The 12,103-nt window shown below is 33.3% G+C and overlaps 1 protein-coding gene across 1 annotated transcript; it reads left to right on the plus strand.

Moving 5' to 3' along the window:
* The first annotated feature begins 1,329 nt into the window (after window positions 1–1,329).
* Window positions 1,330–3,296, plus strand: LOC112006125 (ankyrin repeat-containing protein BDA1-like). Its single transcript, XM_024038425.2, has 2 exons — window positions 1,330–2,061; window positions 2,297–3,296. The coding sequence occupies exons 1-2, from the start codon at window positions 1,426–1,428 to the stop codon at window positions 3,026–3,028; spliced, it is 1,368 nt and encodes a 455-aa protein (XP_023894193.2). The 5' UTR covers window positions 1,330–1,425; the 3' UTR covers window positions 3,029–3,296.
* Window positions 3,297–12,103: the final 8,807 nt, after the last annotated feature.

Raw genomic sequence — 12,103 nt, forward strand, 5'->3', positions numbered from 1 at the left:
CGAGAACTTCCATTTCCAAGTTTTGTGCCTATACCTAACGTGAGAACCATTTGATACTCTTAATTTTTTTTTTTTTTTTGGAAATGGAAGCCTCCTGTCTAATCCCTTGTCATATAAATATGATGAACATCTTATAACTTTTGAAATGCGGATTTTTTGTTCCTTACAAAAACTATCACATGAAAGAAAAGAAAAGAAAAAAAGTATAACAGCAAAAAGATGATGAAGCTTCTGAATTTTCTCAACCATGCATATCCAAAATCATTGGCCACAACAAAATTCACACATTATTAGATAATGAGGTGCACTTTCAATGAATAAAGGAGCGGTTTGATGCGTATCAGAGCAGCTCACCTTAGTCATCGTCAACCAGCCTAAAAAACGCCAACAAATCCACAAGGAGGAAGAGTATGGTCTTAAGGATGAGAAAAATGATTTAGAAGAAGAAAACTCCTTTCATAACACATATAGAACATGCAGCACGAGGCAAATTGGACATCAGTTATTATATCATCAGAGCCATACCCACGTTACATCAATTGGTATCATAGTCACGCCACACTCCGTCAATAGTTCTTAAACCTGATACCAAGCATTACTAGAAAAGATCTTAAAATATTAAAAATAAAAAAATAGGTAGATCACAATAGTAATGCACAATACCCTCTCAAAATCCAAACGGAAAATATTTTTGTTTGCGGTGCTTAGTTTGTGTTTGATTTGGATTATATATATGATTGGACTCAATATAAAAATGTTATGTTTTAACTAGAGAGTTTTTGAGACTTAGTCCATGGAGCAGAAGCTTGGGCCCGTTGTGAATATGTTGTGTGAGAGATAAATACTATTGTTTTAGAGAGATAACTAGAGTTGTTGTTTTAGAAAGAAAAACTGTACTGCAACATCTTATATATTTTTCTTAAAAATAGTGAAATTATTGCAATTTCGTGGACGTAGGTAAATTACTGAACTACATAAATTTTTTTTTTTATTTTATTATTATTTTTTATTGTGTGATTGTCTTGTGTGTGTTATTTTTCTATTTGTATTTCATTTCTCACCGATCTGGGAATCTTTGTATATTCCCAACGAAATAAACCAAAAAACCTCTCTCTCTCTCTCTCATATAAGGGAGAGGCTATGACTTCTTTTGAGAAAGAGCTAAACTATACTACTATAAAGTTGGCTGGCCTGACGTGGAACACAATCTAAATCAAATAGAAATAATTAATATTCCAAATTAAAGCCAGCCAAACCAGCGAAGGAAAATAATAATTTAACACAGTGAAAGTTAATTAGGTGACTTGTTGAGGAGACCTCCCAAACCAAATAGGACTAAGCCGTACCATTGGCTTTGTTGTACGCGGCACTACTTATTCAAGCCACACATCAAGTAGTTCATACCAAGGAAAACCATACCATAATATGACAATTTTCTCAAATATGGATGAGAGAATTGAGAGGATGAGGCAGGTTGCTCAACAAGGAAATATTGATGCCTTTTACCTCATAATTCAGGAGGATGTAAAACTTTTGGAGCACATGGATAAGCTACCATTTGTTGATACTCCATTACATATAGCTGCACATGCTGGGCACATCCCATTTGCTATGGAGCTGATGAGGTTAAAGCCCTCATTTTCTATCAAGCTTAATCCTGATGGGTATAGCCCTATTCACCTTGCCCTTCAAAATGGGCATATGGAGCTGGTGCGTCGGCTTGTAGAGGTCCATGGGGACCTTGTCCGTGTCAAAGGTAGGGCGGGTATCACTCCTTTGCATTATGTAGCGGCAACAATAGAAACAGATGATCACCATGATCTATTGTCAGATTTTCTCAAAGCCTGTCCCAATTCTATTGAAGATGTGACAGTTCGAAATGAGAGTGCTCTGCATATTGCCTTGAAATATGACAAGTTGGAGGCTTTTCTACACTTGGTGCGATGGATGAGAAGGAATTGGTCTCAAAATCCCACATTGTGGGAGAGTAAAGTACTCAACAGGAAGGACGAGCAAGGTAACACGGCATTGCACATTGCGGTATACAAAAATCAACCCAAGGCAAGCCCTCTCTGTTCCTCGATGATTTATGTACAAAAAAAATATCATAAAGTTTGTGTTGTGAACGTCTATATATAGTGTAATTGTCTAAAACATGCCAAAAATTCATTATCTTTAATGATGCACTAACTTAGCAAATTGCTAGTAATCATGATTTTTTTTTCTTCTTCAATCATAATTTAAAAAAGAAAAACAAAGGAATAAAAGCTCATGTATTTAGATTGACATTTTGCAGGCAGTGAAGCAGTTATTATATTCTGGTGTTGATGTAAACATTAAGAATTCAGAGGGTAAAAAAGCAGGGGACATCTTGGCACAACAAACTCAAGAAGAAAATAGTAAGATCAAGGTTATGCTAAGGCGTGCTGGAGCTTTACCATCTTCATCTATTCCTCAAGTTTATTACTATGCACAATACCTATGGACTATATTCTCAAGGCTTGAGAAATCGAGATTACATTTTATTAATGAATGGATCGAAATATCAGACGACAGGCGCAACGTGCTTTTGGTGGTTGCCACACTGCTTTTGACTGTCACCTATCAAGGAGTACTAAGCCCTCCTGGGGGACTTTGGCAAGATGATCACAGTCCAGGAGCTAATCAAACCAATACCACATTTCCGGCCATTAGAAAATTCAATTCAAGTGCTCCTCTTGAAAACGAAGCAGGGACACCCATTGGTCTCAGAAACTTTCCTTTTTGGGTGTTCTTGTCGTTAAATTCATTGACATTTATGCTCTCATACTCAACAATTCTTCTTCTCATTCCAACCCAGCACATCTATCGAATAGTCCGCCTATCTCTTATTTCCCTATCTATTTGCTACATAGTTTCATTGACCGTCATAATCCCAACTCGATTTTGGGAAATTTTTTGGTATGTTTCTACTGGCCTGTTTGTTTGTATCTTCCTACTAAATTCTTCTGCTACTTGTGTAGCATGGTCTTATAAAGCATTACTCTAAAAGACTGCAAGGTTCAATGCTAAGTCGTTTGCTGATTTGTTCATGGAGGAAGAATTTATGGGACAAAAATTATATAAATAAGCTAAGCTTGGAGCTGTATGCATCTTAATTGGTTTGTCAATTTTTACTTTTGTTTCCTCTCCCACTAAGAAGTTTTGAGTGTAAAATTTAGCTTATGTTTCTAAGGCAAGTACCCAATGCCAAAAGTAAATATAATGTATTTTGCAATAAAGCAATCTAGCTAGGTGCCATTGCATTATTTATATTTTGAATTTGTGAATCAAATTTGAAATCCAAACGATGTTGCTTCTATGGATTTAAAATGTGCAAAGCACTTTAAGGCCAAAATGCAAATCACTTGGTTTTTGGTTAAATGCAACCTGGATCTTCCTTACAACTCGTTGTTTTTATACCTATCAAATTGAACATGATTTTGAGATTAACTTTTGTTACCTCTTATGGATAGAAAAATAATGCGACAATGAAGATTTACCAACTCGTGCCACCGGTCACGTGATGGTCATATTCCTGATTTACATTACTACTACTCTTATTTTGCTATATTGCTTCATTGACCTATTCTTCTATTTTTTATAATACTTTTTTTTTCCTTCTTCTTTTATTTTTATTTTTATTTTTATTTATGAACTATCATCAATATCATAATAGATAAGTTATTATTATTTTTGAAAATGAGTAAAGACATAATTCATTATTTAATATATTAATATTTATATACATATTTTTTGAGGAAACGATGGAAAGAAAATGATGACATAGTCGCTGATATGGTTGAACAAAAGCGTAATAATAATTAATATTATATTTTAACTTTTAGATATTATATAGATTTGTTCTCTCACTAAGAAATTTTGTGTATAAAATTTAGCTTATGTTTGGAATGGCATAAATACCCAATGTTATCCCTGGATATAGTGACAAAGCCTAAATTTAGGTTTATGAGGGGAGATCTTCCTCTTCTCTTAGCCTCAAATTTGCAATTTTTGAATTGCTACTAGGCTAAATGGGGGATGATGAACTTGAGAATGAACTTCTTGAAACTTCTTAAATACATGTCGCACTTGAAGTATTCATCCCTTAAGTTGGTTTTGTTTCATAACTTTTAGACTTCCATTCCAACTTTTGTGCCTATACCCAGGGTTGGATGTAAAATTTCAATCTAGGGGGCCGAATCGTAAGGAAAAAAAAATTCAAATAGATATCCATATAGCAGTAACAAAATATCAACCAAGATAAATACACAAAATCATTGTTTCTTAATACATTAAGATGTAATTATCTACCAACAAAGACAAAATAATACAAAATAATATTGTTTCTTAAGAGCATCAGCTGTTAAAAAAAAATTTATTTTTACAAACCAAAACTTACTTTTACTACTTTAATATAGTATTTGAAATATTTCGTACAGTAGTGTTTTTGGTATTTGGTGTTCTAAATACTAAACTTTATCATTTAGAACATCCGATGCTAATATTGTAATATTGGGCTGACTATGAATTTTTTTTTTTTTTTTTTGAAAAAAAATATATATATATATATATATAAACAATAAAAAAAAAAATTTCTCTTTCTTTCTTTGGGCTGGGGGGCCCAAAAATTTTTTTTCCCCTTTGGGCTAGGGGGGCGGGGGGATCCCCTCTTGTCTATTATCTATTATCTATATAAAACCGAAACCTTTGAAGCTCCCACAATTTTCCACGTCAGCACAATATTAATATTATTAAAAAAAAAGGCCTAATAAAACTTTTTAAAAACCCAACCTGATGCCCTGCGTATTTTTCTTTTTATTTTAGGTTTTATACCCACTCCAGAGAGATCAAATACGCTTTCTTCTTCTTTGCCGTTCTCTCTGCCTCTCTCAATTCTCAAAATCCCTAAACCATAGCCCATGGGCACTCTCTCACTTCTTCATAGGCAAAAAGTGCCAGCCTCCCACCACAGTCGTATACCGCCAAAGTCGCTACATACCCACTCCGGAGAGATCAAATACCCTTTCTTCTTCTTTGCCGTTCTCTCTGCCTCTCTCAATTCTCAAAATCCCTAAACCATAGCCCATGGGCACTCTCTCACTCCTTCATAGGCAAAAAGTGCCAGCCTCCAACCACCGTCATATACTGCCAAAGCTGCTACCAGTGCAAGTATTTTTAAACAAGAAAATTGGTGTTGTATATGATCTAATTTTTGTTATCTTAGATTTAGGTATTTGGATTTGGTTTGATTTTCTTTAATTTAGGTATTTGGATAATTGGTTTTGATTAAGGTTGAACCCGTGCAAAATTGAAGATATCTGCTTCTTCTTCAACTCTCTCTCAGCCTCTCCATCTTTTCCCTGAAAAACACAAAACACAAACTGACCTCTAACCAGGGGCGGAGCCAAGAATTTTCGTTTGGGGGCCAAGTTGCAATTCTAATATATTTATTAAGACAACCCCACATACACTTATACACACGCTTTTTTATTATATAAACACACTTTTTTATTTGATAAGTTATATATACACACACCAAACAAAAACAAAAAGAGTTTAGTAATTTTAATCAAAATTATGTTTGGTGGCGATCTTTCATAAAATAAAATTCATTTTTACTATTTTTATATAGTGAAATTCTTAAAAAAATTTATTTTCGATACAAATTATCAAATTTTATACTAAAGTAAAAAAAATTTCAATTGAACTAATGCAATTTTTAAAAACATAAATGATCCAAAACTTGGAGGAATAAGTTAAGATTCAAACATATTTGATGCTATCTTGCTCTAACCCATTATGTAGTAACTAAAAAGACATTTCATGTATAGTTTTAGTGACATTATTTTTTTTAATGAGTCAATGACTTGTTAATTGCCACATAACTGGTTGAAAAATATATAGATTCAAATATATTTAGTGCCAAACTTTATCAAATATTTAACAGATATAAGAGCATATTTTACAATAAAAAAATAGAATTGTGAAAAATAATGTTATGTCTCTATAATTATTAGACCAATTTTTTTTTTTTTTAAGAGCATCATTGGACTAAATCAAATATTTGGAGGGACCAACTCTTATTTTTATAGACTAAATTTTGAAAAAATTAAAAAAATTATATATATTTAAAAAAATTTCAAAATTTTGGGGGGGCCATGGCCCCCCACCCTTACACGTAGCTACGCCCCTGCCTCTGACCACTAGGTTATTGGTGTTATATACCATAATTTTATTGATCTTTATTTGTTTAGGTTGATTGAAATAAATAAAATTTACTTTTATTTACTGGTAATATGTTATTATGCTATAAATTGTTGTTAATTTTAGTAAATTTTATTTATTTACTGTCCTTCTTGAGCCTCTGTTTAATGTGGATTTTTCCTTCCTTTCTATTTTAATTTTGTGTCAATTTACTAAATTGTGTGTATTTTTTAGATGGTTGTGTGTTCTCCTCTGAGAGTATTATGAATATAAAACAAAGTTACTGGTGAAGGATTCCATTGTACCTTTTCCTTGATATTGGTTTTTTAAAAGTTTGTATGTTTTCATTATAGATAAAAGTTTGTTACAAAAAATATATAACGAAAGCAGTTAATGAAGAAGAAATTAGCTTGATGAAACAAAACAACTTTACATCAATGGGATTTGGATCTGAATTTGATGTGGTAGCTGTTCCTAATTGGTAGATTCTCCTTTAGTCCAGATTGTTTGATTAAAATCCCCAAACAACTTTTAGTTTTGCCAATTGAATAGTGGTTAATAGTATTGCTATTATATTTGTACTCCAAATGATTTTACTAACAACGCATTTCATCTTTATGCATATGTAGTACCACCTTAGTACCTTAAAACTTGGTGATATGACCTTTTTGGCTAATTAGTAAGACGGTTATTTTTTGCATTTTCAAGATGTAGCTTATCATGTAAATTATGCATGACTGTTCCTTCTTAGGCTCATGCCACTATATTTTCTTTTTTTGACTGTGCACTATATTTTCATTAAGAAAAAAAAGTGTTCCTTTTAGTTTTGCATAAGGTGGTTATGAAATTCATTTTCTTTTCCCTTAAATTTGATAATAGTTTGCCCTTTTTATCATATCCTTGATCTCTAGGAGAATATATCTCTGTCCAGTTGACAATAGACTATATAATATGCTCGGTTTAGAGAGTTTTTATCAACTCCTTCTATGAATATATATAAGAAATATGACTTTCCATTTTGAGGAATATTAAACGACTCAATGGAGGAATAAATTTCATGTTCTAGGGGAATAAAAACTTTTTGATTTGAATTTTCATTTAGAAGAAAGAGATGTAGCTTTAAAGGAGCTCAAAATTTGTTTAGGTTAATAGAATAAAAGAAATTTGTTGATTACTTAAGGTGCCAACAAAATTTTTTGATTGCATGAATTAAGAATTGTCATAGGGGCAGTTTAAGTTTAGAATTTATTTATTAGGAATATCAGGTGCAGAGTTCATGTGTATATTGCTTTCACATACATTTGATAGGTTTACCTACAAGACAAGGTTCTATTCTGACAATAACGCAATGTTTACCTCTCTTTCTTTATAATTATTACTATTGCATTCATTTGATTGAAAGACCATAGTTTAGATTAAGATTGTCTAATTTTCATTCTTTTGATATTTGGGGGTTAAGCGTTCTTGATCAACTTCTTTTGTATTTCTCATGTCTTTGCAAACGGCACAAGATGTGAGTTGTGTACTTTTAAGATGACTGGACTGCATAAGATGTAGCTATTGTTAATGAACAATTACATGTCTGGACTGCACAAAATGTCTCTGCAATTTCAGGTCAGATAAGGTACAGCTTGAATTTGTCGTTTTTGGATCCAATTTGGCACATTGGTTTTCAAATTGTGTTCATTTAGTCAATGCTTAACAATAAGGTTCTAAATATTTAATAGATTTCTAGGTGTTAGTGGCAGTTAATTACTATTTTCTTATGGGATACATTTGGTTTTAATTAAGGTTTTGATTTATAATTAGTTTCTAGAAGGCTTTCCCTGTTACTTTTTTGGCTACCGTAATTCCAAAAGGCTGATTATTTAGTTTGAAAGAAATTTTTCTTTTTTGGTTTTTATTGTTCTAATAATGGTTGAATACTTTTGCTTATTGTTTTTAGGTACACAAAACTGTTCGTTTAGGCTATTATTGGATTATCCTCGAACTCAGATTCAAGATTATTATTTTTCACAAAGATAGTGCTTAGTGATGGCATTACACATTGAATTGAAACATAACAATTCGATTGTGTCTCTTGCTGCTATTATCATTGCCCCTGGTGAGTAAGAATCTGAGTTAGGTTATTTTGGTACTTTAGAAGGTGTAGGAGTGGTGGAGAAAGTAGGGGTAGCGGTGGAGATGAAGGAGTATAAGTATGAGCAATTACCTAAAGCCCTTGAAAAGTTTGGAAACGAGTATTATATCTTTCTTTTCTTTTTGTTTGTTTTGTTTGGTTTTTAAATATTTAATATAAATTTGTTGACTTTGGGACTAAAGGAAAAAAAAAACGAGGGTTTACATCTTAGGTCTCATGATATTTTCATTGTTAAGGATTGTGCTTGATTCAAAAGCGATGATTTCTCTCTCAATTGTATATGCTTTTGAGGATGTGCCCAACCAGTGCCTATAATCTCTCCTTGATTTTTTACATCTTTGTTTAATTCTTTGATTGGATTGAAAAATTTTAGATAAGTTATAGACTTTATGAATTAGAATCATACAAATACATAATTCAATGTGGGCTGTTCATTAACATTTCTTTGCCTAAACTGAATAGATTAATTTTATAAGTGTTTGAGATGAAGAACCAAGTAAGGGTTTCCACTAGGTATATAAAATTTGTAGACTCTAACAAACTTTAGCAATTTTGGAAATCCTATAACATTTTCAGCAGTTATAAATAAATTGTTAAGTTCTTTTACCATCTTCCATTTTAATCTATTTAGATTTTTGTCATTTTGGGTGTGTTATTGATGGTTGAAATATGGGCCGATTTGTTTGGTCTATTAGCTACTCATCCAGTAAAACCCTTGGTATCCCTACCTTAAGAGGTACAAAAACAATGCAAGAGAGCTTGGTGAGCTTCAACTTTTAGAGTTGCTTCCTTTCTAATCGAGTCTAAAATCTTACCAATTGACTCTTCACAATTCATACTAGGTTCGTTAATTCTGCTTCCATCAATCTCCCTCTATGTTCTTGATTTTTGGTTCTTCATTTTGTGATTTTTAATTATTTTTTTATTTCATTCCTTTTTCAATAAATATCAAGTTCTACTTTTCAAAACATGGAAAAAATAAACTAAACTACTGGATGGGACTTTTGTGAATTTTGTCACTAAGGCATGAAATATATGAGAGCAAAATCTACGTTAGGTTTGTAGCATATTAATATTGACACAAATCCTTATTATATTATATATTAAAGCAAAACCATTTAGCACATGTATATGGGAGTAAGATATATTGTATATGTATTATAGGATATTTTTATAAAATCTACATTTGTTATATATTGCACTAGATTAATGAGAATTTTACTATTAGTACTGAGCAATGATTTCATTTATTTGGTTGTTGGTGATATTTGAGTTTTATGGCCTTTTTAAAACAAGGCTACTCTTGAATTAATTTGTATCTATGCTAATGGTGTATATACTAAGAATTTTAATACTACTGGCAGGCAAGTTTTTGATAAAATCAGGACAACTTTTTTTGGGGGCTGCAAAAGTAGAAAATGAAAATTTTGGAAATGTGTAAGTTAGCTATCTATCTTAATTATTGAGAGAGAAACAAAGGTGGAGTGATTCTGCCTTTGTTTGCAAGATTTACAAGGCAGGAACGTTATGATGGGGGAGCTTCAGCTGTAAAGCCAGAGAGAAGAACGAAGTAACCCAAGAGAAACTCTTTGGGATATAGTGTAGAGTCAACAACAATATGCTTGCACCTGTTTTCTCATATTTAGTATGATAATTTAAGCAAAAGTCTTAAGAAGATGGTTATTTATATTGATAAAAAAGTTGTCCTGATTTTCTCACGTTAAGCAAAAGTCTTAAGAAGATGGTTATTTAGCGACTAGTTATACTTAACGTGAGAACCACCTAAAACTCTTTTAATTTTTTTCAACTTTTGTGCCTATACCTAACGTGAGAACCATTTGATACTCGGTTTTTTTTTTTTTTTGGGGGGGGTAGATAGCTTCATAATTTTTTTGTTGTTGTTCTTTTTTGTTTTTTTAACGTGAAAGTTTCTTTGTAAGGAACAAACAATCCGCATTTCAAAAGTTATTAGATGTTCATCATATCTATATGACAAGGGATTAGACTGGTGGCTTCCATTTTAATCCCCTCACCACCCCCCCCCCCCCCCCCCCCCCCCACCCCNTGTCATGTCTAGCTTTCCGGATCCCGCAATACGCTCGATTGCATCCGTCAAAGCCTGACTTCTTCCAATGCTTCCCAGCAGCACCAAAACTTCACTGAACATTCTGAAAGGGTATGGTAAGTGTTTGGGCTATCAACCTCTCAATGGTATGGAAATGGAGAGGTAGAAGTTGAGGAAAATCCATAAGCAATTGTATAGAGAATTATGGGTATAACAATCTCTATCTCTCAAGGTTTGTGGCTAGCGTTTTCTCTCTGAAGCACTCCTTAACATATGTGGGTAATATGGGTATATATAGTGTGGATACAAAAAGTGTGTATTAGATAGGACAGTCTGGCAATACAGAATGTTTCGCTGGTGTCTCGCGGGAAGGCCTTACCCACGAGACACCAGCGAAACATAGTTGAAAAAACACCTCAGTCATGTGTAGTACATATGCTTCATTTCGCGGGATGTTTAATTGCGAGCTATTTGCAAAAGCACCTCAGTCTTCAATTTGCATTAAGTTTTCACATTCTCTCTCTCACACACAACCCTTACAATGAAATCCCACATTAAATACATCGTACAAAAGATTGAACATAATTACAATCAAATTTGGCCGGAATTAAAGCCAACAAAACAAATAGTTGTAAATTATAACTTTACAAAATGCATTCATGCCATTGAGAGTTTCAGCCAAGATCATGCCCGTAGGGTTTCCACCCCTTAGATTGCTAACCACCAAGCACATTCTTCGATCTATGCAAGCTGTCTTTTGTACCAAGAAGTATCTTGCAAGGATACATAAACAAAAAGCATTAAGATAGTGGGAACAGGGCATGTTGGTCACATGATCAGTTAGCCAAGAGAAGTACGCAAAAATTGAACAGATGTTCAACTTGTCAAACATGCACCAATGCTACGTCATGTCAAGAGAAACACCAAAAAGAGCTTGGACCAGGGTAAGAAGATCAACACCAATAGTAGGGAGGATAAGAGTGCTGACTTCGGGTCTCCTATGAATGCACTAAATTCTTCAAGAGTGGGGCATATCTTCACACCATTGAAATGAAAAACATGCCGAGTAGGAATCCAAAAGTTGGTAGCAGCATGAAGGAGAGGTTCGTCCACCTTGATTTGGTGATATGGAAAGATGCAAGAGAGATTGAAAGGAATGAGAGCCTCTTTAAAACTAGGGCCAAGCTTTTTGATCCATGCTAAAACTTCTAAAGGAGATAATTTTGCCATTGGAAAGCCTTAAAGAGTGTTTTTTGAGCTTAAAATATGTTTGGTTGCCCCTAAAGGCTATTTTATACTTGAATAGGGGGGATAGGGTTTTTTTGACCAACGACACATGTATGCAGAGTCAAAGCTGCGTACGCATGGTTAAGTCTTACATATGCAAGCATGCGTACGCATACACATGAAGGGAAGTAGAGCCGAGTTCCTTTTCCTACTTGGAGTGTGATTCCTCCACCAAGACCCCTCCCATGACTCCTACGACTTAAGGGACTACTCAAGGACAGTCATGCTCAAATTTTCAAGCATCAAAGATCAAGAAAAGCAAAATTGCATAAAATTGTGCAATTATCCTCATAAGTTGTAAATTAAGCACATGTTCTAAGCATAAATGAAAAAAAAAAAAAAAAAAAAGTTCTTAAATACAACCCAATGTCTCAAATAAAAGATAA

Source organism: Quercus suber, unplaced genomic scaffold (genome assembly GCF_002906115.3).
Source record: "Quercus suber isolate HL8 unplaced genomic scaffold, Cork oak 2.0 scaffold_156, whole genome shotgun sequence".
Lineage (NCBI taxonomy): Eukaryota > Viridiplantae > Streptophyta > Magnoliopsida > Fagales > Fagaceae > Quercus > Quercus suber.

Bases quoted from the DNA above. Each gene is read 5' to 3' on its own strand.
- LOC112006125 (XM_024038425.2), top strand. From the start codon at position 1,426: ATGACAATTTTCTCAAATATGGATGAGAGAATTGAGAGGATGAGGCAG. The intron at 2,062-2,296 runs GCAAGCCCTCTC...GACATTTTGCAG, and splicing joins TATACAAAAATCAACCCAAG to GCAGTGAAGCAGTTATTATA.